Source organism: Tyto alba, unplaced genomic scaffold, assembly GCF_018691265.1.
Source record: "Tyto alba isolate M040663 unplaced genomic scaffold, T.alba_DEE_v4.0 Super-Scaffold_22, whole genome shotgun sequence".
Taxonomy (NCBI): domain Eukaryota; kingdom Metazoa; phylum Chordata; class Aves; order Strigiformes; family Tytonidae; genus Tyto; species Tyto alba.
The window spans coordinates 11016388-11042732 of record NW_024881296.1 but is presented as its reverse complement, the minus strand read 5'-3'; the positions used below and the strand labels follow the sequence as shown (position 1 = coordinate 11042732).

At 37.0% G+C, this 26345-nt stretch overlaps 1 protein-coding gene across 1 annotated transcript in view; it reads right to left on the bottom strand.

The window, feature by feature from the left end:
- WDR64 (WD repeat domain 64) overlaps positions 1 to 26345 on the bottom strand; it is a 74820-nt gene that overhangs the window by 8393 nt on the left and 40082 nt on the right. Inside the window, exons 12-23 of the mRNA XM_042796183.1 lie at positions 25343 to 25482; positions 17849 to 17975; positions 15512 to 15660; positions 13541 to 13664; positions 12087 to 12256; positions 9578 to 9757; positions 8545 to 8675; positions 7166 to 7258; positions 5373 to 5466; positions 3956 to 3998; positions 2535 to 2668; positions 1071 to 1176 (exon numbers count right to left, since the gene is read on the bottom strand). Coding sequence (XP_042652117.1) covers positions 1071 to 1176; positions 2535 to 2668; positions 3956 to 3998; positions 5373 to 5466; positions 7166 to 7258; positions 8545 to 8675; positions 9578 to 9757; positions 12087 to 12256; positions 13541 to 13664; positions 15512 to 15660; positions 17849 to 17975; positions 25343 to 25482 — 1491 coding nt within the window. The remainder of the gene's footprint in view (positions 1 to 1070; positions 1177 to 2534; positions 2669 to 3955; positions 3999 to 5372; positions 5467 to 7165; positions 7259 to 8544; positions 8676 to 9577; positions 9758 to 12086; positions 12257 to 13540; positions 13665 to 15511; positions 15661 to 17848; positions 17976 to 25342; positions 25483 to 26345) is intronic.

The window sequence follows — 26345 nt, the reverse complement described above, 5'->3', positions numbered from 1 at the left end:
CTAGGACTGTACATTCGCATGCAAGCAAAAAGGCTAACAGAGAAGTTGACCTTTTCCTAACAAGGAAAAAACTGTAATGGGAACAAGAAATTGGTAGCAGCACTGCAGATAGGAGAGAAGGGTGTGGAAAGCATGAAAAGCAAATATACAGTGGCACAAACACAAAAGAACAAAGGGAGAGTATCAGATGAACAGGTAATAGGGTGGATACTTTTCCACAACTAATTACAATTATGTTCAGTGCGTGCTGCCTTGCTGAACTCATTTACTGATTTGAATCAATGGGGAGTGGAAACTTCATTTTCAGCACCAATGTCAAGCTATTGCTCAGTTCTGAAACAAACGGAGAAAACCCAAACTTGCTCCATCCAACCTCTGACAGCGTAAGAGCAGGAAGCTGGCACAAAACAGTTCTAATAGGTATTTTAGAAGAAAAGTGACACATTAAAGGACAAAAATCACATATGACAGATGCAGAAGAGGAAGATTGCCAGGGTGATTCTAAAGGCTTGGAGGAGAATCAGACAGCAGATAAACTCTTGGACTTTCTGCCAAATGAAAGCCAGATTTGGTGTGAAATTAAAAGTTTAACAATGAGCTGCTAGAACAGACCACAAGTGCTTTCTTTCCTTATATAGCAGCACACTGCTGAAGTCATTACTGTGCACTCCATATCAGTGTCCAAATCATGGCTCTTAGTATAGCCACAGCTGCAGTTTTTTATTTAGTTTCATTACCACGGGTATGAAATTTTTGCTTGTTCTTAGCAGTCATCTTTGACCTTGGTATTAATACAATAGTTTAGATGGAAAGCATATGCAGGGCTTGTGAATGAAGAAAATTGTAATGTCTTTTATGAAAACAATTCTACTGATAATGCTATTAACACTAAGCTTTAATCTACCATCCTTTCATATTAGTAAATACTTTTTTATTATTTAATTATAGCTTTGATGGAGAAAGTCTGGCAGCATTTGGACCTTCATTTCCACATTTCCGGCATATTTACAGCAGGATATTTTGTGGTCCTACAGACTGTCCTGAGCAGCATGACTAACACGTTTACTCACCCTTACTGCCTGCCAAAAGCATTTTAGTGGAGGTATCTGTACATAGTGCTGTCAGAGGAACTGAAGGATATTTTGAAAATGGCAAAAGTTCTTTCATTAAAGTTCCCTAAAATAAATAAATAAATAAATAAATAAATAAATAAATAAATAAATAAGCACATATTTGTCTTTATAATAAAAAAAATCAATGCATCAGAAGTTGAGTACCACTGATTTGATCTATTCAGCATTACTCAGCTCATATCTATTCAGAAAGCTGCTAAAAAGGTAGTTTCCTAATCTACTGAATGACCGAGATATCTGGGGTGTATTCTGCTGGATTGCTGTCTCTTCTACATCAAAAGAATAAGCTATTCCACTTTTCAGGCAATTCAGTCTGACTGTACGTACTCCTACTTCACCTCTTACCTCTCATTTGCTGTGGAATATCATCAGTATGCATCTCATTTGCTACTGAAATGTCATTTCTTGCTGCAAATGAGCCCATGATGCCCCCTTCACCAACTTGTTATATTTTCCAAGTAAGCACCAGTAGACTTTCTCCCTTATTGCCTCTTCCGGTTTGGAAAGAGGTGAGGGAGATTGTCTTGCTGATAAGGAGATTCCATGTAATGATGACAATCATGGCTGTGATGACATCACCTTCATCTGAACTTGGAGATTCCTACAGGAATCTAAGCACGCTAATATATCAACTGTGAAGACAACACAACCCAACAAAGCCCACAGCCTACTGTATTTGGGGACATTTACCATCGTATTCTATTTTTGCATAAATCATATGAAAAGCTATTTCACCATCTTTCTGAAAAATTCTCCCTATGACTTGCCTTTGCTGGGATTCCTGTTTAAGCCTTACATGGCTTACATGTTACCAAATTATATTACAGTACTACCCCCTCTTGCTGTATTTGCTTTGTATCTCTTGTTTAGAGTAATATGTTTTCTGGAATAGAGTCTTATAGATCTGAGGTGATATGACAACTAAGCCATTGGCGCTCTCTTGCATGACTGCCTTTAGAAGCTGATTATAGCTGTAGACATTATGTGTTAGGATACTATTATCTCCTGATTTGTAACCCTACTAGTGCTGGCTGGCTTGTGCAATGTTCCAGACGTATTTTTCCTCTTCTGAGAGTAGGACACTCTGCCTTGCCTTATCATCCTTTCTTGGAAGGTAAATACTGTGGGTGCAGAATCAACTTGTAGACTTTCACATAACTTTACAAGCCAGTTTTTGTTATAATTATTTCAAATTATGTTTCTTCATTTTCCACTTGCCAATAGTCCCTGCTACAGTTACTAAAGCAGAACTAATTTGTGGCTGTGGCAGAAAGTATTGACCAAAAAATTGAAATAAACTATCTGCTGCTGCACTTGCTAGTTAAAAAGCATGTTTCCAAAGATTAGTAGAATTTTCTTCTCAATGGTCCAGTCTCATCCTGAAGACAGTCAGATAGTTACCTGAATACTCCATATGCAGATACAGCCATTTTCATGAGCAGAAGCCAGTACTGGTGAATGTCCTGCTACAGCTTCGGATACCTCTACATTCTTCTGCAAGTACTGGATATTCCTATACCTAGTTGTGACTTCTGCTTTGGAACACAAATGAGCATACATTTTCTCAACAATTTTTAGTACTGCTTTTGAATGCACAGAAATTATGTAACACTAGAAGAAAAAGTAAATTTGAAAATAAACGCCATCATCAAGATGATGTTACTCGGAATACATTACAATTATGGATAAAAGACAACTGAAAAGAAATTGGAACTACCTTCACGAACTTATCTAAACTAGCCAGAACTATTGCTCCATGATGCGGGGGAACCTTACTTAGAGCACAGCAACAGATTTTACAGGAACTGCAAGCACCAGTGAGAGTGGGGGAGGAGTGCAAGACAGTGGTCATCAGGACAGCTGAGAGGCAGTTCTGCAGCTGCTGCATGGGGCTTCTAGAGACTTCTATAAAATCAGCAATGAAGTGAAGTTTAATAACTAAATGACACTTAACAATTCCAGAATCACAGATTTCTATACTTACTTCTCCAGTTCAAAACTTTTGCTAAGTGCAAAGTGGTGGTCACAGAGAACCTTTTTGAGTTCCTGCTGTGAATTCCCAGAGCTGGAGATGCTGGAGGGTCCCATGAAGGCCCTCAGTGAAAAAGACATGCAGCGGACACAGGACCTAACATGACTGTATTTCATTGAGCAGCTACAAGGCTTAGGGATATTCTGGTTTCAGGGCATGTTTTCTTTGCAAAATAAATTCAGGTTAAATCCACATTTCAGATGATCAATTTTTTTGTTATTGGGAAAGTCTGCTTTCTATCACAGGATGTCTAAAGGATTCAGAAGAATCCAGAAGAATTGCTTCTTGCAAATTCACTGACTCCATTTGCACAGCTTTAACTCTTGAGGACTTGGCTCTCATTTCTGTTGTTTTAAGGATATATACTACAGGGAAGATTTTTTCTTCTATGCTTTCATCTGCTTTTGAAGATTTTGTCTGTGACGCCATTCATTCATGCTTGACTCAAGTTGGCTCTTGCTATATCATTTCAATAATTGGTCAAATATTTATGTGGAAGAGAAGTGTGTATAGTTGACACTATCAAATTTTGCAAGGTTTTCAGCATCATGTCTGTTTAGAAAAAACAACAATTAAGCACTTGCACATCCTGCATCCTGGCATGGGTTTTGGGAAGTAACTGCAAATCAGGAGGGAGCAGAAGATGTTGAGGTGTGTCATCCACATATCAGTGGTATCCCAATTATTCTAAACACAGTTTGCCAGACAAACTGAAAAACTCAGTTTTTATGGTAATCTGGGCAGAACTCATGGATCAAAACCAAAGAGAATGAAAACCATCTTTCCATACCTGTTGCTATTTGAACCATAATTTCATCATTTCTTACATTTTCCTAAAAGCAAGGAATAAAATGTAACAGAATTAGAAAATTGAACTTGGGTGTAACTACAGAACAGTTCTCTAGTTGAAAATATTTTAAGAACTTTATTTTTTTTTCATTGAAGGGTTCAAATATTCCCCCAATTTCCATTGAATCTGGAACAGCACTGAGTGAAAACAAAAAGCATTTCATCTGTAGAGAATCAAAATCACAGATGAACAAATCACAAATGAAATTAATTGGAATTTAGGAGCATGCTAAAGATAAATTTGGCTGAATGGCATTAATTTCTTAGGACAAGCAAAGTCAGTCACTTACAGTCATGTGAATGTAACCTAGATCTCTTAGAAAGTTTAACTCAGAACATGCATATAGTCTCGTTGCTGTCTTGAGCAATTATGAACAAAGTGCATAAATAACAATAACATTTACTCATATCTGCATCTTCAGTATGAGAATTGTCACAGTCCTTCATTTGTGCCTTACTATATAGGCTTCTGAGGATCCCCAAGTCTGACAGCAATCAGTGTACTGGCCTCAAAAATTTCCAAGTCAAATAAGGCAGGAAAAACTACACAGCCATGAGTGTTTGAGGTATCTTAGAAGAGGACATGCCACTTCAAACTGATCCTACCTATTGATCTGTAAGGCTTGATGTGTTTTGGGGATCTTTTTAAAAGCTGCAAATGACTGTCCATTTTGTTATTCTAATGACTACATGGCACAAGATACTGTACACTTTAGTTTGTGGATGACATTAGAACTGTGTCTACTTGGAAAACTATGAAAGTGCCGTGCTCTGCTGAAACAACATACTGTCAAGAATCTGAGATGTAGAAAGATTTTCCTCTTTTTGCCTACTTGGTATTTGTTGCTTTGCAGATATTTTCTTCTGGCATAAGAGGACAAAAAGTGTCACAAAAATCATAATGCTATCCTTAGCAAAAATACACAGATTGAGACACTGGCATCTTGATGGTAAATTAAAAAAAATTATCACACTGTCATTTAAAAAAATGCATCCAAGCAAGTGTAGCTGCAATGTAGATGTGGTTCCACTTTTATTCAGGCATTTCATGAGTTGTCTATTTTCCCTTCCCCTTTGAGTTCTTCTATACCCTTCATTTGAAAGTCAGAATTGCTAGTGATAAGCATCTGACAAACTCTTTGATAGTCAGCTATTCCACGTATCACAGGGCCAGCTGCCTGACAGAATGCATTCTTAGTTCTCCACCTCATTCAGCTTAGGTGAACAAAGTTCATTTCTCTGTAATTCTTGATATTTAGTTTTGTGCATGGCTTTATGGAGGGATTTTAGTAAGCTACAGGATTTTACAACCAAATCTGTTTTGAATGCTATCAAATCCATGAAACCATGATACTTACCTTATGTAGGTTTGAAGAACTGCTCTTGTGCTGTGGAGTGGCACTGATATCACGCCTCACAGTAACAGGAGTAGAGGGCTGGGAACTAATTTCCCTGTGTGAAAGAAACTATTGGAGATCACTGACATTCTTGAAGATACTGTTTGCTATCTGGAAATCAACACCATCCAGTGTAATAAAGCATAATAAAATAGTGCCTGAATTGTTTAGACTGATTAGAGTAAGGGTTATTAGTGTTTTAGAAATTTATTAAAGTAACTAGGCAATATTTGCATATTACACAGCCAATTTCTCCCATCAGGAGTTCTGAGCAAATTAAATCCATAGTAAATCAAAATTAAGACTGGTGTTCATTCTCAAGAAGTGATGGGAAAAATTCAGTGCATGCCAATGGCTTGTTCCCTTTCATTTTACACAGCACTTTGCTCTGTAAATAGTTTTCAATTAATTATAAAAAGTTATTTTCAATCTGTTAAGAAAGTTCTCAGAAATGGGATTCTGTGGAAGAAACTCCAGAAAAAAAATTGGATGTGGTCTTCAATGTTTGTGTTTCTGAGTCAAGAAAAATTCTGACTGTGCTAATGAGAGGTTCTTGCCACATAACTTACACCAGTCACAGCTTCTCTGTTTTTTGACAGGAGTATCTGAATAACTGAGATAATGTAAAACCCATATAGAAAGTATGCAGCTGGGGTAGCCCACTTAAATTTGGACAGGTGGCCACAACTTTGTAGTTTTTCAGTTCTTGATTTTACAAATTTCCTAGCATTCTTGTGTGTGTATATGATCACAGTCAAATTCATCCAGGTACCTTCCCAGCACATACAAAACATCCTAAGCCTATATGATTCAAAGTCATTGTAGGATCCTCCTGATTAAGCATAATTAGAACTTTTCTTGATTTATAAAAGAATCTATTTGTGAAGTGTAATCACCACATTTTTAATTTAGCTAGGATTCCTTAAACTAATCATTAAGCTATAATTTCAAAAAGCAAATTTATGTTCAGTTAGGTGGCACTGGTACATTTGGGGGTGTAGTAAATGAATAAGCTACTTGAAGGTTTTAAAGCAGTGTAAGACCATAAACCATCCTTATGATTCAGGAGAGCAAAAAAAACGCCTAGTTGCTTGAGACCTTAAAGCCACATAAGTATCTAAATCATAGTGAGTCCTTTTGGCTAGCATTGCCTTTGCATATGCATTGGAAGAAAAGCACTTCTGAAGTTATGTACAGGTACAATGCCTTTCTCATGAAATTAGCATAGTTGGCTAAAATTCTGTTCTCTATCCAACACTATCAACCTATGCCAGCTTCTGGTTTGTTTTAAGATGAAAATTGAGGCTGCACACTTCAATAAGCTTGCCTCTGTTTGCTGAGAGTATCTAATAGCATGAGGATTATATCAGGTGTAAAATAAAGAAGCTCGCTGCCACACAGATTCATCTCACAGAGATAAGAATCAAAGAAGGTTCCGTAGACAGGAAAACTGATACCTCACAAAAGCTGACTTCTGTTAGATTCTTCAACAGAATTGAGACTTATGAGGTCATTTAGAGAACAAAAGGATAGCTTAGTGGAGTGGCAAAAAAAGAACATGTAATATGGATGGATAAGCATTACCAAAGTTTAAGGATGGGAAAGCTAATTAACTGTTTGAATTTGAACTGATTAAATACAAATAAAATCCCAATTTAAATCAGATATATTGGACAAACCTTACATCAGTTTACTACAAAAAAAATCCAAATGACTTTGTGAGCCCTAAGGGAAGATAAAATGCATACATCTACCTGGAAGATAGAGCACTATGTACAAGGAATAACATGGCATTGACTCCAGATGCTTGAAGAACTGAAGCCTGGCTGTCTTCATTGATTTTACACCTGAAAATAAAGACGTTCGTATAGGTTGTGTATTGTTCCCATAAAAAGTTGCAGACTTTATTTGTAATCTGAAAAATTAAACATTTATTTTCCTGGAATGCATGTCACCTAAAAGTTTTAGACACAGTTTTTCAGAATCAGATAATAAGTTATGATGGATTAATGTCAGTGAAGAGCAGATAGAGAATGTGCCTGTGCCAGGAAAAACAGGAACCTGATGGAATAATGAACACCTTATTCAGCCAAGTATTTTCTTGAGAATTAGTATTTAAGAGAAAATTAAAGTAATTTATGTTGAAGTTAACTAGCTAAATTAATGTTATAAAAGTACCTTGCTCCTGGCATTCAAACCAGTCATGTGAACCCTGGGTAAAATACTTTACATACTAAGCATTGACTCTCCTGTCTCCCATGCATCCACACAAATTTTCTCCCTCATATATGGGGAAGTAAAAGCAAAGGAAGAGACATAGCCAGAACTGCAGTTAAGTTTTGATTATTTCCCGTGGTATAGAAAAACTCAGCTCACTTTCTCACAAACATGCCAATTTTACACATGAAGGATGCTGTGAAACTATTGAATATGTTAGTTAAATATTGACTTTGTATGGTCTTAAAAGGCATGTATTCCATCATCAACACAGAAATACTGCTGTGCTGCTCCACTCAGTCTAACCAGACATGTTGTCATTGTTCGCCTTCCTGATATAGCAGTTTAATCCACATGAGAATATCTGGAAGCATCTGATGCTCACTTTTTGTCACTTTTTGTGAAAGATTTTTACTCCCAAACCTCCAAAATCACTTCAGATTTCTCACTGTTGAATGTGACTTCTAGTCTCCTAAGTATAAACTGATGCTGATAACATAAAACATCTGCCATTATCATCTGAAGTAGTATTATTCCCAGAAGTCCTCCCAAACTTGAGACTTCCAAGAAAAGGATGTTTCTACAGCTCAGTAGCAGCCTCTAGTCAATGACAGAGTGACTTACATAGCAGGAGTTTCCTTTAGTGACAATGCTGAGTTGTGTTAAAACAGTATTCTTAATTACATCATCCCTTCCCCAAATGACTCTCTCTCTGGATCACTTCTACCTACAATGTCAGGACTAGCTAGCAAAGTAATCTGAAGTAGGAGAGAAGGGGCTCCACATAAACTGATACTTTAACTCCTGCTTGTCCATCCCCCTTTACAGTGGAGTATCTTATAATTTCTAGTATGGCATTTGAAAAGTTTGTATGAAATACTGGAGATTAAAATGCCTCAAAGAAAACAATACTTACAGGCATCTCACAGAAGCAGATTTAAAATCCCATAAAATTATTGCACCATTTGCACTTCCTGTAGCAATCAAACTCCATCCTTCTACTTTTAAAACATCAAAACACTTCATTTCCACAGAAGGTACAAAATTCTACAAAGAACATTAAAAAAATCAAGTAGGAGCAATGTGGACACTAGAGAGTGAAATGTTTTAACTATCGATTTCACAAGATGCTTAAATTGACAGTGTCTACACAACTGCATATTGGATACTATTCTAATACTATTGTATTTGAGCTACACAGAAGCACCAGAATGAAGTGGGGAGTGATAGTACTGGGAGACTCCCTGCTGCATAGGACAAGGACCTCCATCTGCCAACCTGACCTGCTATCTACAGCACAAGTGCAATTAGAGCATGTAAAAACAGCTCTAAGAGCTGAAGATTAATCAGAAGTAGGTACCTATGGAGATACTCTAATCAGGTTGAAGGAATAAGTCACTGAGCAGAGATATAACGACCTTTCCACAAATATCATCCAGATCTGTTACAAAGCTAGTGAAATTATACAAAACAAAACTCAAGTCTTGTGGACTATTCAAGTTAAATTTGTCAACAATTGAAACATAAATTTGACATCTTATTTTACCAAAGCAATAAGAAGAGAAAATGGAATCGTTTTAACACCCAGTTGATCTTTATGTGCCACTATTACTGAAGGTCAGCCTAGCTATAGTAATGAACAGCACTTTAATTTCTAGAAGACTTCATACAAGAATCTCAACTTACTATTTAGTACAGGAATATGATGTGTACATTCAGAGAAGCTGCTTAATCATGGAGACAACCATGCAGTGGATTATTAGGCAGATATAGCCCTTAGAAACGGTAACTTTCTTATATGATTTATTTTAGACCTTCACTGCTCTGAAAAGTTTGGAATACTTATTTGGCTCTTATCCTGTTGCTAAAACATGAAATCCTTGAGGGCACAGTAAACATTTACTTTCTAATCTTCTATAAGTGATGGGGAACTTTCAAGTGTTTTTTACCTCTGTATCATTCCTCAGAGAACCGGTGTCTTCAGACGGCAGCTGAATATCCGGAAAAAAATCATGTGTTTCTAAGGTGTCAGGCTTCAGTGACAGAGACACAACTGGATTCCTTTGTGGAAATGACACTGCCTCAGGAAGCACCCATGTGACATATAGGTATGTTTGAATTGAGTTACCCTGTTAAAATAACTGGCTTAATGAAAGAGGAAGGAAAGGATTTCTCTATTCATAAGCAAATTATCAGCAAGTGTGCATCAAAAGCTTGCTTTCTGTGCCAAACTACAAAAGCTACTACAGGTATCACCTAGCATATGCCTACACTGCAAACCGAAGTGCCAGAGATATTCCAGCTCACTTTAAATTACCTGCTGTTATATTAGCTGTCCAGCTGTGGAGTTCAGAGCTTTTGATTTTGTTCAGTTTAACCACCCCATTAAAGTAAGTTGTCTCTTCAGTTATAGCTGCTTATTTTATTAACATTGCTAGTCTCCAATTCATATCTATCATAGCAGCAAAACCGGTGGTTGTTCCAATTGTGTGAGAAGCATCAGCCACAGTTCAGCCATGAACCCAAGTCACTGATTCCTCCCCGTTGTGCCTAGAGGCTACTGGGAGTTACCTTGATAATTTTTCCAACTATAACAAATTCACCTCAGTATCCAGTTTCTGCTTTAACTTTGATATCTCTGTCCATTTTGGGAAGCGTTACTGAAATCAGCTCTTTGGGTTTTCTACTGTTTTCATAGATGCTTTGAGCTCCATAATGAAGTAATGATTAAGATTTTAGTAAAACTTATGATATTAAGTGTATCAAACAAGAAATACCTTGGGGGAAGGACTAAAAATTTAGAGATTTATAGTAGATATAGTAGATTTTTGCAAAGGATGAACTGGTTTTGGGGTGCTACTCAAGTTTACCTTGCTAACTACTACATTCAGAGGCTATTATAAAGCTAATGATAATAATAACAACCTATATTTCTCATTATCACTGTATAAACATTTGTATAAAAAAGTAATTCTGCAATTATGTGATTAATGTATTTAGATTCATAAGGACTTGGAGGAGACTCAAATCCTCACCAACCTCTGTCAATGGATACATTTACATTGAATGAATGATTTAACAATTTCAGTAATAACACAGGGGGGCAATTGGTATGACGTAGTATTTCAGAAAAATCTGAATATCAAAAGCAAACCTTGTATAAAACAGCTTTTTATTAGCAGGAGGCTCAAAAGTAATAAATTATTTACCAAGATGAGAGCTTGTATATTTTTTTTTCCCTAAATGTATCGTTTGTCTAGTAAAGCTTATTTCTCCCTGCAACCTTTGCTCCCTTGCACATAGTGGATTTAAAGTTTTTGGAAGGAGAATTTTGTCCCAAGTAAAACATTCCAATTTGAGGAAGAAAATTCTAGAGAAACATGTTTTTTCTGAGAAATGAAACCACAATTATTGTGAGCTCCAAATGCATCCTGTTAATTTTAGCTGAAGGGAACACAGAATAGACTTAAAATCAGTCAATGTAATTTATTACTGTCTTATTGCTTTGTATGAGTTCTTAAGCAGCCACTGTCTTAATCTAGCAATTTTAAACAAACAAGCAAACAAACAAATCCTTTAGCCAAAATCTTCTCTGACATTGATGTTTTTTGCAGGATAATACCATGGTTACCTACTCTCCATAAAGGGAAAATATACCAAGAGGGCAATTAGGCTACAGTTGAAGAGCTTCAAAGTGAGATAAGTGTATAGGCCTGAGGCCTCTGAGGTTTGTGAAACTGAATCCTGAGTCACAGGAGTTTCCTATTAGTAAATATTAAGTGGAGTCTCTGTGGCATACAAGTGACTGGGATGGGCCAGCAATATCTGAGTGTGAGGGCTCGGCTGTGGAACTGGAACTGTGATCTCTACCGAGGACAGGTATCCAGAACCCCAGAAGGTGATGCTGTGTCTTCCACTGCCTGAGGAGCACACTAAGGCTGAAAGGCAGTGGTGAAGGAGGAAAATATTCAGCTGCCTCATGAGAACATGGCCTTAGGCCTGAGGTGCTGTTAAAAAGCAAAGCTCTGACCAGAACAGTGGGGATAAATATATAAACAGGATTTGCAGGAACTGTTCTAACCAGTCTCAGCTGCTGGTGAACTAGAAACTCTTTATATGGGGTAAACACTGTCTAGAATAACAACAGCAATATTTTAAAGCATTTACCTTAAAGGATCTATAACTACTGAGACCTCAATCACAAACAGAAAAGCAAATGCAGAGAAAGAAATTATCATAATGCTGAAAATCAGCAATGGACTAATGAACATTTTAACATTTAGACAGAAAGGCATATAGCTAATTTGATGACATGCAGAAAGTGCGTTGTTCCTTGACAGTTTCTAGAAGTTTATCTACTAATTAATGAAAAAGTCCTATTTTACCTTGAAAATTAGAAACTACCAAATGAAATTAGAAAAAAAAAAAAAAAAAAAAAAGGAAGTATATTTGAAAAACCTGAATCATTTTCATCTTCCCACTCTGCTCCAAAACAAGAAGTGCATGCTGACTCTCATTAGCCTTCAGATAAACTATCTTCAGCAGACGATGATCATCTTTGCTGTGCTGGGCCAAAGGCAAGGCTTTAACTTCCTGCCCACTTTCAAACTCCCAAATTTTCACTGTTCCTACACAGGGATGAGAAAGATATACAAAAGGGAATGAACTTTCAGAAATAACCTATGCTTCAAAGTCAGAAACTTGAACTGGATCAAGCAGGGAAAGGAGGAGAAAAAAGAAAATCTGATTGAAGGTCCAGAGCTAGGTCACCGGTCTTTCAAAAGCTGTAGCAGCATGTGTGTTTCTTAGGAAAGCACCCTTAGCGACACAAAACTTAGTAGAAAACATCTTCACCATTAGTCCCACCATTTTCCCATCTTTTTTCCATGTTTGTTTTATGCTGCAGCCCAGGATAAAAGTCCACTGCCTATCTTGCTTCTGTTTCTGAGCTAATGTCATCAGTGAGCAAGGAGAGTGTGGGCTGTCAGGCAGAAGATTTCAGGTTCTGAGCTGCAGCAAGAGGCGGAGGGACCTGGCTGCAGGACTTGTCCCACAGAGCTGGTGGGGAGAAGGAGCTATAGCATTATCTTAAGTGAAGTAGTTATTATATATTACTTCACTTTGGTAAGACTTGAGAGCATTCACCTTGTGTCGTGCACTTAGGATCCATAAAGGGTGCAGTCTCTGCTCCCAAGTATAAATAAGAAACATTAGCCAGTATGCTGTGTGGAAAAAGCCAGTTCCTCTTTATGTGAGGCAGCTCTCATATATTTGATATATTTTAATATTTCAGGTGTGTACTCTTGAACATTGGAATGTGAGAAGAGTTATTCAGTCATGTTAACAGATTACAAAATTATTATAGTTTGATGCAGAAAGCACTTGTGCGTTGAAGAAGTCTTGTCCCATTACCTAAAACTGATGCACCCTAAATAACACACATGAAAAATTCAGGAAACGTATATATATATATATTCTAGTGTTCAGTGCCTGTAGACACCATAAAATTGAGCTTAGATACTATAAAATTGAAACAGTTCTGTTCTCCATTTGCATCCATTTAGTTATAGATCTAGGTTCTCAGACCTATGAGCAAAAATCTTCAGATCAAGAGCTCTGAAGATAGTTTTCCAAAGAGCAATAGGCTAGAAAAGTACCAGAGCCCAAGCAGCCAAAAATCACCTTCCTATGAATCACTTATTAAATAGAACCCAACCAAGACATGACCCCCCTTCCCCCCGCTTTTTTCCACAGCTGTGCATTTCTTTCTGTGCATACTTCCTCCCACCTTGGAAGAAAGCCAAAGTCATTCTTCTGTCACTGAGACAGTCAACGAAGAGTTCCGTCTGCTCATGTAATATGTCATTTTAAATAAATGTAATAAAAATGTGGTAATTATTTAATTGCTTTACCATCACATGCTCCAGTAGCAAGATAAAAACCATTCATTTCAATGGCTGCACAGGTCACTTCTGTATTCAGCCCATGAGCATTTTCAATGTGATATATTTGATAGCCTGTTTCTAGGTCCCAGACCTGAAAAAATAAGATAGTAATTGTATGTACCACATCCTCTAAAACTCATCACACAATGTGTTCCAGTGTAATTGGAGAAAGATAAACACTTCCAATAACAAATTTTCACATCCCTTGAAATAGGTTCTCTGTTACAATAGCGCCCTACCATGCCCTTTTATTGAAATACTAGTGTAATTCCCCTGAAAATGTTCCTCTCCCCATAGAAGCTGTTCTGGCAAAGGGAGGCTCTATTTAGTATGCCATGAGAAAGGGTTGTTAAATAGAAACACTGTTGTTAAATAGAATGAGTTTTTACAGTGCAAAAGCAAAGAAATCTAACTAGAAAGAATGGTTTGAGCTATAATTTCTATGCTGGATATCAAAATGAGTCTCTTCATAAACATTTGGCCCCAAAATGTAGGAACAACTATATTGGGAATTTAAGCAGTACCCTATAATGAAGTATCAGCACAAAGTTGTGTCGCTGTAGTGGGATAGCTCAGATTCAACCGGATTTATGAAGTAGCCGCTCAGGTCATATGCACTGTCTGGATCTAATTTTCTGCAGCACCAAGTGCCCCAAACTATATTGTAGTTGTAATGGTGTTGTAGCCATTGTGGTCTAAGGAAGTCAGGGTTTACAGCGAGAAATAGCATCTTTAGCAAGCGCATAAAATGAACAAACCTTCACACAAACAAGCTGTTCTCCACAGGAATGACATGCATCACCAGCTGGCCCAATAAGAGATGCCACCTCTTCCTACAAAACTTGCCATCTAATCCTCATCAACACACCAGTAATGATTAATTTTATTAATTTGTGTGTTTTCTGACACTTTCATGGTAACTATTTTTTTACTGCAAAGGGTAAAAATAATAGGCAAGTTTAATCTTTTCATTAATGCTTTAACACAAACAGAGCTGTGATAAAAGTGTTCTCCAACACTTTATTTTTCTTGTTAACTGCCTATAATATTCAACACTTCTCACTGTATGACTCGAAATCCTTAAGGCTCAGAACAACATGTTCTGGGAAATTATAATAAGAAAAGGATTTACAGAAGGTCAGCAAACTGACTCCAAAACTGATAGCCAGATACAAGCAGATCAGACAAAAGAATAAGGAGCAAAACAGCATAAAAAGTCAGGTTTTATAGTTTAGGCATACTGTATGTGCCAATGAAACTTTTCAATTTTTGTGAAGGAATCTTTTTATCTGATAGCAGCATCTTTTACACAGTCCTGTTTTTACAAACTGACTTTTTAAATGTTTTATACCAATCCACAGAAAGTCTAAAATACACATTTATATTCTACTAAGCTGACTGCGACTCAAGCACTTCCTAAACTTTAAAGAGAAGCCTATCAGATATGCCCTCTGAATTGAAGAATAATGTGTAATTATGCTTGCATGAATTGTTGATTGGATGCACAGTTTGACATCACGGCAGTTAAAAATTTCCTTTACAGATACTAAATAGCCAATGGACTTTCACTACTATTGCTATACTTGCAAGAATCCTTTGCAGCAAGAGGTGAAGTGTACCTGTTCAGCCAAAGGAAATAAAATCACAACTAAATCCAGGACCTCTGAAGCCTTGCTCAGTCTGCCTGGTGCTTGCAGTGCAATTATGTCAGCGCAGGTCAGGGACATAGTTATCTGAGAAAAGTAATGCTGCTGAACTCAAATAGTTTATTCACTGTGGCTACCACTTTCCTGGAGATTTTTAGCACAAAAGTAGCCACAAAACCAACACTTTGGATAATAAACACTAATAATTTATCTAATTGCTCAGTATTTTATTTGTAATAAAAAAAGCTGAGACTTTTCTTTTTCAGTTTAAATGGTGACAACTTACACTCACCTTCAGTATTGACTCAGAGCAGATAGTGAGAACTTGGTGAAAAGCCCTGTTGTAAACCAAAACATTGATGCTTTTCTCATGTGTCTGTGGCATCTGTCTCGTATCTTGTATCATGTGAGTTAGGGGGTAAATAACAATGGCCCTTGAACCTGTAGAGGGTGAGAGGAGTGAGAATATATGCGTTTTGTGTATAGTACCAGTTACATTCCCTGTATATAAAAAGATGTTATGTAAACCACAGGGTTCGTTTGAGTTATTCTGAAGAGGATAAGGAATATTGTTTGTTTCTTGAGAATATCTGTTCTCTAAACCAGAAAACATTCACACATGCTCCCAGTTAAACAATGGCTAAGTATTTGCCTGCCTCAAACAACCAACTGCCTACCTTTGATGTGATTGATACCTTGACTCCAAATCATTAGGAGCCATAAATCCCTCAGTCCCAGAGTGGGAAGGTCTGGAATGGAATGAAGCCAAATAAATAAAACTCTAATTGGCAGATATATCACTAAAATAAATTCTGGCATCTGCTTTTGTAGAGATAAAGCAATTCTGTCTGCTGGCAATCATGATGCCTTTCCAGTACCTTCCATTATACAGAACTGCAGATCTGAATGGTGCTTTCCACAAACCTTCCAGCGCTCTCAGATCAGCAGGGTTGCAAAGACAGAGAGGCAGATGGGGACAGTAAGACAAAAGAAAGGACAATGTCTTTACAACACAGGCTCACAAACCAGACTACACATGCAGCCTCGTACTGCAGTGCCAATAGCACTGCCGTTCTACCAGCAGCGGAGCAGCAGTCAGCAGTGAGCATGCAGCAAAGGATGAAATTGCCTAACACCTGGCGTAGGTCCAGGCATAGCAGCCAGCAGCTTGGAAAAAGACACAGAAGGAAAGCTATGGCAATATTCAAATGAAGCATGAAGGTGAGCCCTGATTTATGGATGTTAGTGAACTAATAACGGAAAATCTCCTCTGTGAAGCCAGGTACATAGCAATGAGAATTAATATGCCCACATATAGCCTCAGTCTCTTGCCCTCTTCAGGGGCAAGGAGGCCTTCACTTAACCTTATAATGGAATCATTACAGAGTCAAGGACCAGATTTTTACAGGTACTTAGGCACTGATCCAATCGTTGTTTATAAGGGCAAAGTTACCTCTTTTTGTCAAGGATTTATCCATGAAAAATCCTTACATTGCTATGCCCTGAAAATCTCACTAACTTTGATTGTGTTAACAGAAGATCATATCTGTATCCTTTAGTGATTAAAAATCCTTAAAAACTAGACTGTTTAATATTCTGAGCATTTTTTAAAATAAGACCTAAAAGCTGAAGTTTCTTAAGCTTTGCAGTGCTTACTAAATGCCTAAATGCATATAACGATTTGTGCATTCTGGTCCAATGTATATATTTAGGCTTCTAAATCAAGTTTATTGGCACAAAGATTCAGCAGAAAATACCAGGTCACTAAAACCAGTTTCACATTCATCTTCTCAGATTTTACAAGCTTTGTGCCTTATTCCTAATCCAAGGACAGAAAAAGATGTCTCCAAAGACAATGACCTTATCTGCCTGGTATGTCTCAGGCCCATATAGCCCCAGAACAGGTTCAAAGCTGTTTTTTTCAGTGACTACATCTCTGGGGCAGACAAACCCTAGTGGTTTCCAGAGTCTCTGTCTTAGACACAGAAGGCTAACATCCTTGGGGACACCTGAGGAGCTCTGGTCCCTTGGAGGTTCCAGGCTCCCTGCTACACAGTCAGGCAACAGAGTCCAGAAACCTTGGGATGACTTCTCACAATATTTTATTCCTGATCAATCAGACAGTGTGTCTGTTGACACTGAAGCTTGTGGGGCTCTCTGTAGCTACTGCGTTAAATAAGGAGTTTGAATACACTCGTGAGGACCCTACAGAGACAATACTTTGTTGTTTTGATCTCCATATGGGAGGGAAGTGCTAGAGGAATAGTTAGGGGAAGATCAGCAGCTTAGTAGCTTTCAAGAAATGACAAGGCTACAGAACAATACCAGTACTTTAACTTTTCTAAGGAAGGCTCACCTTGCCTTCAGAGAAGTGCTTCTCATTTCCTCTGGTTTCTGCTGTTAATTCCCATGCTGCATATTTTCATGCACATTTCTATATTGAATTTAGCACCATATATAACAAGACCCACTTTAAAATGGTCTTAATATGCAAATTCCCTTATCTCCCAGTATTCTGTACAACTCATGTTCCTTATTCCTGTACTTGACTTCAGCTTTAAGGGATCATAAAGGAAATTGCATTCTAGGAGAAGGGACATTCTCTCACACAACAACTGCAGTAACGTACCAGTGATAAGCGTGCCATGATCATTGTCAAATGCCATGGCAAAGTTCTCCAACTCTCCAGGACTCCCTTGATTGTCACGGAAGACCTGTAGCAGTGAAAGGGTCTGTATATCCCATACTCTAAAAGTCTGGAGGGAGAGAGGGGAGAAAATCTAGTACTGTATCATGACTGGATTTTCAACTACTGTTTGTTTCTATGACAGCAATATTATAGCTTCTAATGAAAATCACATTGTTAAGCATGGTACATCCCAAAACAAGCAAGGGAAATATCAAGCGTATCTTTATCCCCATTTTACTAAGGATAAAAGGCATAGAAAGGATGAGTTTTGTAATCTTGACCTGACAAGTCCACAGCGGAACCTGACCTCCTGAGAATTGATTCTACTTCTTAATGACAAGATGACTCCATTCTGTCATACTTTTCAGTCACATATAGATAAATGCTAATAGTTTAAAAGCTTGTATTTGAACTGGACTATCAAATGGTGTGGAACAGTACAAAGATAAAATTCAGAGGGTTCCGCATAAAGGAATTCCTGAAATCTTTGACTGACAGCAGATGTTGGAGAAAATCAGGATCTGGACACACTGCAGAAGGATCATTTTTATGCATATATAGTTCTTCTGCTCTCCATAAGCAAATGCTACTGATCACAGCTGGGGCACTATCCTGTAAGGACCATTAAATATATTAGATATATTTGTTCTTACTTTCAGTTTCAATGGAAAACACAGCACTTGCTTTAAACTCTAGAATTATTCATAAATAATGATATGTTAGCAGCACTTATTCATCCTGCCTGGTCAAAAGCTGTGTTGAATTTATTGCTATCCCATGCAAGCTGCTCTTAATCCTGCAAGAAATTGTGATTTAATTTCTCAGATCTTGTGGCTTTTAGTGTGGTGTATTTCCCTGCAAGATAATCTTATTATGCTCTCAAAAATTATTCTGTCATCACACCTTCCTGCAATTCTTATTCAGCTGCCAAAACAGTGGTAAGTTTTATATAGACATTTGTGAAAGTTATTTGTATTAATTCAGTTGTGTTATTAAAGGGTGTGGCTGCATTTTTAATTGGGATTTTAACACAGACACATGTCAGTACAATGCTTTCATCGATACTGGGAGTGTTGTGGGTGTTGACAAAAGTCGTTGAATGAGTCCTTTGGTTGAAATGCTCCATATAATGTAAGTCCATAAAACACATCAGGACAAACCCATTAAGTATTCAGCTGCACTTGATAACTGAGCTGTGTCTCAGACAGAAATTTCTCATGAATAATTCTGTTTCCTGTGCCACAGTCCCTGGAGACAACAGCACCCCTCTTCTAATTTTCTTAATACACACACAAAGACAGACAAAGAGAAAAAGGTTCATCTTGCCAACTAAATTGTGAACAGCAGAGGAAGACAGAAGAAAGATGGGAAATAGGGCAAGAAAAAATTGGTAAATAAATATTTTACATGCTCTTGGTACAATAAAGTTCAGGCTTGGGAAGTTTTCTCCTGCTGGGTCGTTATGAGGAGTCCACTGTGAAAACATGCTTTGACTTTGGAAGAAATGCATCCTCTTCTGCCCCTTTCTTTCTGTAATTAACTGAGATAGAAAAGGACTAAAGAAGTCCAAGATTTGCTGACACCACCCACCCCCCTGCCCTGCCAAAAAATAATCCCTTCAAATTACTGCTAGTTAACAATAAGAAATTGACCTTAAAACACTGCTCTAAAGAAAATATCTCAACAACTCTCAAGAATAAAATGTAACTTCCTTTTAGTGCCTCCAAACTCTCACATCCTGCTGATACCTTTTGTAAGTTAAGGAAAACCTGTTTTTTGAAAAAGACAGACAGCTTTCCTCAGTTTTACAGAATGATGATGGTGAAAGTCTTTAAAACAACTTATGTAAAAACACTTGTGCAGGGAAATCCAAAATCCAACCACTCTTGGGGCAGGAAGAAGTTGCACTAGCCACAGCATTTTCTGTAGGCATAGACAGGAAGAGTAAGCAACAATTAAAGCTGATTTTCTGTTGAAGTGTTTAGTTTATCTGCCCCTATTTGCTATGCTGTTCAACTGTTCCAGGGGGTCACTGAAGGCTCCAAGGTCTAAGTGAAAAAGTTTACAAGTTCATACACAGCCTCTGAGCCCTCAAAGACAAAAATCACCAGGCAGGAAGCAGAGGTCAAACTGCAGTTCTGCTTGCAGTGTTATTTAATAGAGTAAGTTACCTGCAGAAAATGCCGTTGTGTGTCTTGTGATCCCTGAAGGTGATCCTTCAAAGCACTACAACTCCCTGTAGTTATTAGAAGACTTAGGAACAAATTGATGTCAATGAGATTACTTGTGAGGCTGAGTCAAGGAGGATTTAGCTCTAAGCATATTAAAGCAATGTGGTGCAGCAGATGGTACTACAACTACTGCCTTACTGAGATAATAATTTGGTGAAGTTCAAAATTATGAACGTTTCAAGTCACTTCCTCAGATAGTATCATTAACCTGGTAATATATAGGTTATTTTCCTTTTCCCAAACATGGAAGAATGCTGGAAAGAAATCAAACTGCAATAGTGGGTCTAATTGTATAGTAATGAGCATGCAGGAGATTTACTGGGTGCTATGCAATGACTGAGAGTGTGTAAAGGCTCTGTATGTCTGTCTCTGTACTGCGTGCTGACAATAGACCTGCCTGACCCCTAGTTCAAAGGAAAAATAACCCTCAACTCTTCTGGAGAACCGTTTCAGTGGACATTTAGATCGTGTGTGGATCAGAAAAAGGAAGATAGAGGTGCAGGACAGAGGTGATTGCCCATTAACACCTGGATCAGAAGAGCTCAAAAAACAGCCAGGTTCCCACTGTCAATCTTCAGCTAATCTTAGAATGCTGCTCTCACCTTAGACATAGTGTTTGAATTAATTTTCAGGTGTATAACCCTTCATTTACATTTTTAAGATCTCCTTTTTCTTCATTCCTCCATAGAGGAATAAGCATCCAGAAAACTACAGGTCTGGAAATTTAATATAGCTTAAACGCTAGATCTCAGTTTTCTGGTAGAAGAACTATAAAAATCAACGTAGGCTGAATATAGATCCCACTCTGTTTCCATCTGCAGCAAATACAGATTATTTAATACAGAATACTTAATATATATTAAGTATGTAAATACTCAAATAAGTATGCAAATACTTAAATAAATATATTTGATACAGAATACAGATTATTTAATACAGAAACAGAACACTTAATGGATCATTTCCTTCATGTATGCTAAGAATGCATGAGGACAATCCATTCATGAAGGAAATTTGTGCTTTCTCAGATATACTGAAAAACAAAATATCATTTTGCAAAGATACAACCATAGCTAGGACAGATATTTTCCTCAAACAGTCCAGCTGCATGTCGGTTGTAAGCCTGCACGTATATTATACACCATCCAAGTTTAAGAACTAGAAAAGGAAAATGTAGGTAGGAGCCAAAAAAAATACATTTAAAATTAGTTCTAATTCCTTTTACTTTTCCAGAGAATCACAGAATGGTTGAGGTTGGAAGGGACCTCTGGAGGTCATCTTGTCTAACCCCACTAGAGCAGGTTGCCCAGGACCATGTCCAGATGGTTTTGGAATATTTCCAAGGACAGAGACTCCACAACCTCTCTGGGCACCCTGCACCGGCACTCGGTCTCCCTCACAGCATAAGAAGTGTTTCCTGATGTTTAGACAGAACGTTCTGTGTTTCAGTTTTCACTGCTTCTGGTCCTGTCACTGGGCACCACTGAAAAGAGCCTGGCACCACCTTCTTTACACCCTCCCTCTGGATATTTATATACATTGATGAGATCTCCCTTGACTCTTCTCTTCTCTAGGCTAACTTTGTAGGGTTTTTTTGCAGACTACCCGAGAGACAAAGTAATTTGAATAACAGAAAATGGGACAGGAAATAACAGAATATTGGGTAAGTTTAAAGAAGAAAATGGTTTAGGAATTTTTTCCTCTAAAAGGTTCCTAAATATACTTCACAGGAATATGCCCTATTCCCACTGTTCAGCCCTTACTATTGTCTGACCCATGGGCCACTAACAAAGGCAAGGACATTTAATGTATTACTCTAATATCAAAACATTTTAAGAGTTTATTTTAACAGATATAATCTATCTCTGTATCAATTAAGGTCTTTGCTTGCAGCAGAAAATATGTAGGATGCCCATAGGATCCACTGAGACCACAGGACTGAACGTGATCAGCATGAGTCTACTTAAAAGAGAAGTGCTGGAGGTAGAGAAGGACAGATACAGAATAGTTTCTTAATTCTGACATGCATATTATTCCACAAAATACAGTAGTGGATCATGCCAAGACAGGTCTCACGAGTATAAAGTGCAAAGGTAGTGAAGTTTAATAAGTAATTTGTGTATCATCTCTTTAAGTCCCTTAAAGAACTAAAAATAATGAGAAGTTTACCTACTGTAATATGTAAGGTTTTTTGTATTCTTGTACGATGTACAAAAATTTCCCATCTTTCTTTAATTTCCCCTGGTTTTCTGATAGAAGTTATGATTGTCCACCTGTGAAACTATAACTTTCTCACTACAGTCACTTCTGTCAGAAAATAAGGACTATCCATGTCTGGTGAGCACTAGGAAACAACCTGACTGGGAAGATGATACTGTTGACATTCACATCTCACTTCCTGAAGGAAATGGAAACAATACATAGAATATACAGAAATTTACTGCATTTCTGAGAGAGGCCTTGACAGTATAAAGAATACTCCAGCCTGTGAATACACATCTACCTAAAGAATATAGTGTTTAACCCAACAGTGACAGGTTAAATACTACAATCAATGCTGTTTTGAAGCTTTGTAATTTATATAGCATAAAAGTACCTTTACAGTAAGACAGGAAAATTTTCAGCATAGTTCAAGAATAATAGCCATAAAGTGTAAAATCAGTCTGAGCTTTCAAATGTGGCAATATAAAAATTACAAATCTTAATTAAAAGAAAAGTATTCCCTACTTTTTACCTTGTTCTGTATTTTTAGCTGGAAAATGGCATGATAAAAAAGTTATTTTATCTTATAAAAGTTATTTTCAAAAGTTATTTTTTATTTTAATATGAATATCAGACATGTTTTAGGTTAAATTTAATTTTGAGAATGTCCAGAAAAAGTGCTGATTTAATTTCCTTAAGATTTTCCCTAGTTCTGCTATTCTGTCAAACAGCTAATGCAAAATCTGTTGAATATAAAGAGATTTTGTTTCCCTTGGTTACAATACTTCCATGAGATCACTGATCTCTAACTAACTTATTTACAGTGGAGACATATAGGCTCTCCTTGTTTTGCTTCAGCAGCCTCCTATATCACAGTCACTGAAAGATGAAAACAAAATAGAGAAAACTATTTTGATTTTTCTTATGATAGGCAGATTGGAAAGCAAACGTGTTTGTTTTTTAATTAGAAACAAATTATGTGTTTAATATAATGTTAAAAGTTCTCTGGGAAGTTGCACACTTTCATATAATATCTGGTTCTTGTTTATATAAACAAAAACGAGCTTCAAATGGGTTGGAAGCAATCCTGTTACAGCTGACCTTCCTCTGCTATTGTCTATACTATATATAATCTAGAGACTGTAAATTCTTTGAGGCACAGAGTGATAGTCACTTTATTTATAAAGTCCTTTAGACTTCTCTGTGAGGGATCCCTTCTTTTTTGATATAGTTTTCAACTATGACTGCAAGAATTACCTGACTTGAAAGTCTAGGAATTTATCTCTCTTTCTTTTTATTTTTTGAGAAGTGTAATCTCTGCCTTATAACTCACAGCTCTGTTTAAAGACCCATAGCTTTTAATTAAAACATACTTTCACATTACATTTTCATGCACAAGTGATCTTACTGGTATCATTGGCACAACTCAGCTACATTTAGTTAAGATCAGATGTCCACATACTTGGAGACTTGTAAAATAGATTTTGCTTCCCTCTGAGTCATCATATTGAATCACAGAAAGGCCTGAATGGACATCAAGAAATCTAGTCATTTACTGCCCCAGGGGCTTAATTCTTTGTTGCTTTTCTATAAATATCTTCATGTACATTTATTCGCCTTAAGTCATGTCTTACATCTTATTCCATTTTTCCCGCATGGATACCTTGCAGGCTGTCAAAACGCTCCTTGGTTTGGCAGTAATGTATGCCTGTAGCAAATGTACAGAGTTACCTACAGAGCAGACAGTTATAGATTTATAGGAGTGAGGAAAGAGGAATGGTTATGGCTCCAGGATTATGTGAAGATGGGATATTTCTGATGACTCATTCTCAGCTAGTAGTACTTTTAGAAAGGCATGGGTTATTTTAAGAATAGTATTAAAGACATGAAAACATATTTACTGGTACTTCAATAAGCAATGGTAAGCAATTATGGCAGAGAGGTGGCAAGGACAGAACAAATAGCTCAGTAGTATTTCTTATATAATCCAACAAAAAGCTGGAAGACTTTGAGATAGATGGATCTCTCAATAGCTCAAATATATTAGGTCCTTACTGCTTTATAGGAGGTATTTTTCATAGATCATACCTTCAATTTTAATGACTATTCTGAACTCTAATACCTCTGCTCAGGGCCTGCAGCCTTAACCAGTTTGGAGCAACTGGTTGATTTAGTATGTATGTTCTCTATCCCATCACTGTAGATGTTAATGAAATTATTGAATGCTGTTGAATATTGAAAATATTTTATAGGGCCACTCTTGAAAGAGCTCCATAGCAGTTCATAATTACTCCTTCAGGGTCTTCTCATTTATTTTTGCACATATTTTTAGAAGTTTTTATTTTCTCTTGAATAGTCTCACTTTGACAAATGAGATAAACCACTGATGCCATGATTCTACCAGTAACTTAAAGGAAACCCATCCATTTCCAGCAGAATCTTGCAATAGTTGGTTGGAGTTTTATTATTAATTTTATTATCATTCCTGATCATGGACAATGTTTTGGATCAGTGAGATGAGTGATCTTGTAAAAGACACTGTTCAGAAAGAGGTCAATAGTTGATGTACAGAGACACCAGTGAAAGAAAAACTCCACCTATGGGTTTAGTACGCTGACAGGCAGGTAAACGAAGGGTAAATGAAGCTGTAGGAAGTTTTTGCAGGTGATCGCTACTGGGCGAAGCGTTCAGGTACAGGTTATGTTATAAACCTGGCAGCTGCCAAAGCAATACGGAAATTACCAGAATGTTAGTATCTACTATTGTAAGTATTCTTTTGTCACATTCAGAAAGAAAATATGTCAGATAGTTCCAGTCTAATCTTGCTTCTCGATATAAAATAGTTTGAAAATTTTAAGCTAAAACTCCACCTTGTTATTAAAATAAATGAACTGATAAACAATGAGATTAGGACTAGATACTATCAGAAGTGCTTACTCAAAACCAGACTCCTAATTGCATTTATATAATTATTTCCATGAAGTTAAGAAAAGTGTTTTACGTTTGCAGAGGAAAGGCTGATGACATGTTGATCTTTTTCATTTGCCACAATTTCCACAATACTATGTTTGTGTCCTGATAGCTTCCCTGTAGGCCTACTATTAATAGCAGGATGCCACAAACGAAGGAGCTTGTCATGACCTGAAATAATAATAATAAAAAAAATATACAGTCAGAAAAACTGAATCATCACTGGTATTACAAATAAGCTTTGTAATACGTTTCTGCTTTCATCATGTAGGCAATTCCCACATAAAGATGTGAATTTTTCATTCCAAGGGCTGGATTCCAGCTTATGTTTTCATTGCTTATCCCCAAACTTTGACTAAAAACACATAAGAATTTGCCTTTCAAAGTCTTTTTATTTTGCTAGAGGAATATCAGGGACACTGGGCGTGACTACCTGTGCTAGTCCCACAGAAAGAGAATATTAGAAATAGAACTGAAGCTCATATTTTTTTCCTTCAGAGAACTAATTTAGAAAAATGTCAAAACAATTTTTGTATCCACTTAGCCAGGAAATTAAGGCATGATCACCTCTATGGAAGAGGCTGGGCATGAAGAACTGGAAGGGGATCAGGCATAGAAGTTGAGGGCAGATAGGAAACAATAACTGATGATGAGTGATTTTGTGTCTTGAAATAAAGGAGAATTAGGTCTTTCATATTTATTTGTATGTTCAAACATTGAATTAACTATAATTTAGGGAATAATCCTTGATTGCATTATAGATTCATCTTTTGGCAGTATTTTTGTAATAGTTTCCATAAATATTTCAAAACACAAAGATGTTAAAAATGTACTAGTAAAATCCTGGGTTTACATACTAATGTAAACACAACTATACCTAGTACACTGAAATACTTCATATTTTTCACAGGAGTTTCAAGAGAACATGAGCCCAGTTTAAATTTGACATTAATTAATTTATATTTTAACTTTCAATTCCTGGCAAATATTGCAATTGTATGAATTGTATACAATTAGCTGAACACTCTATTTTG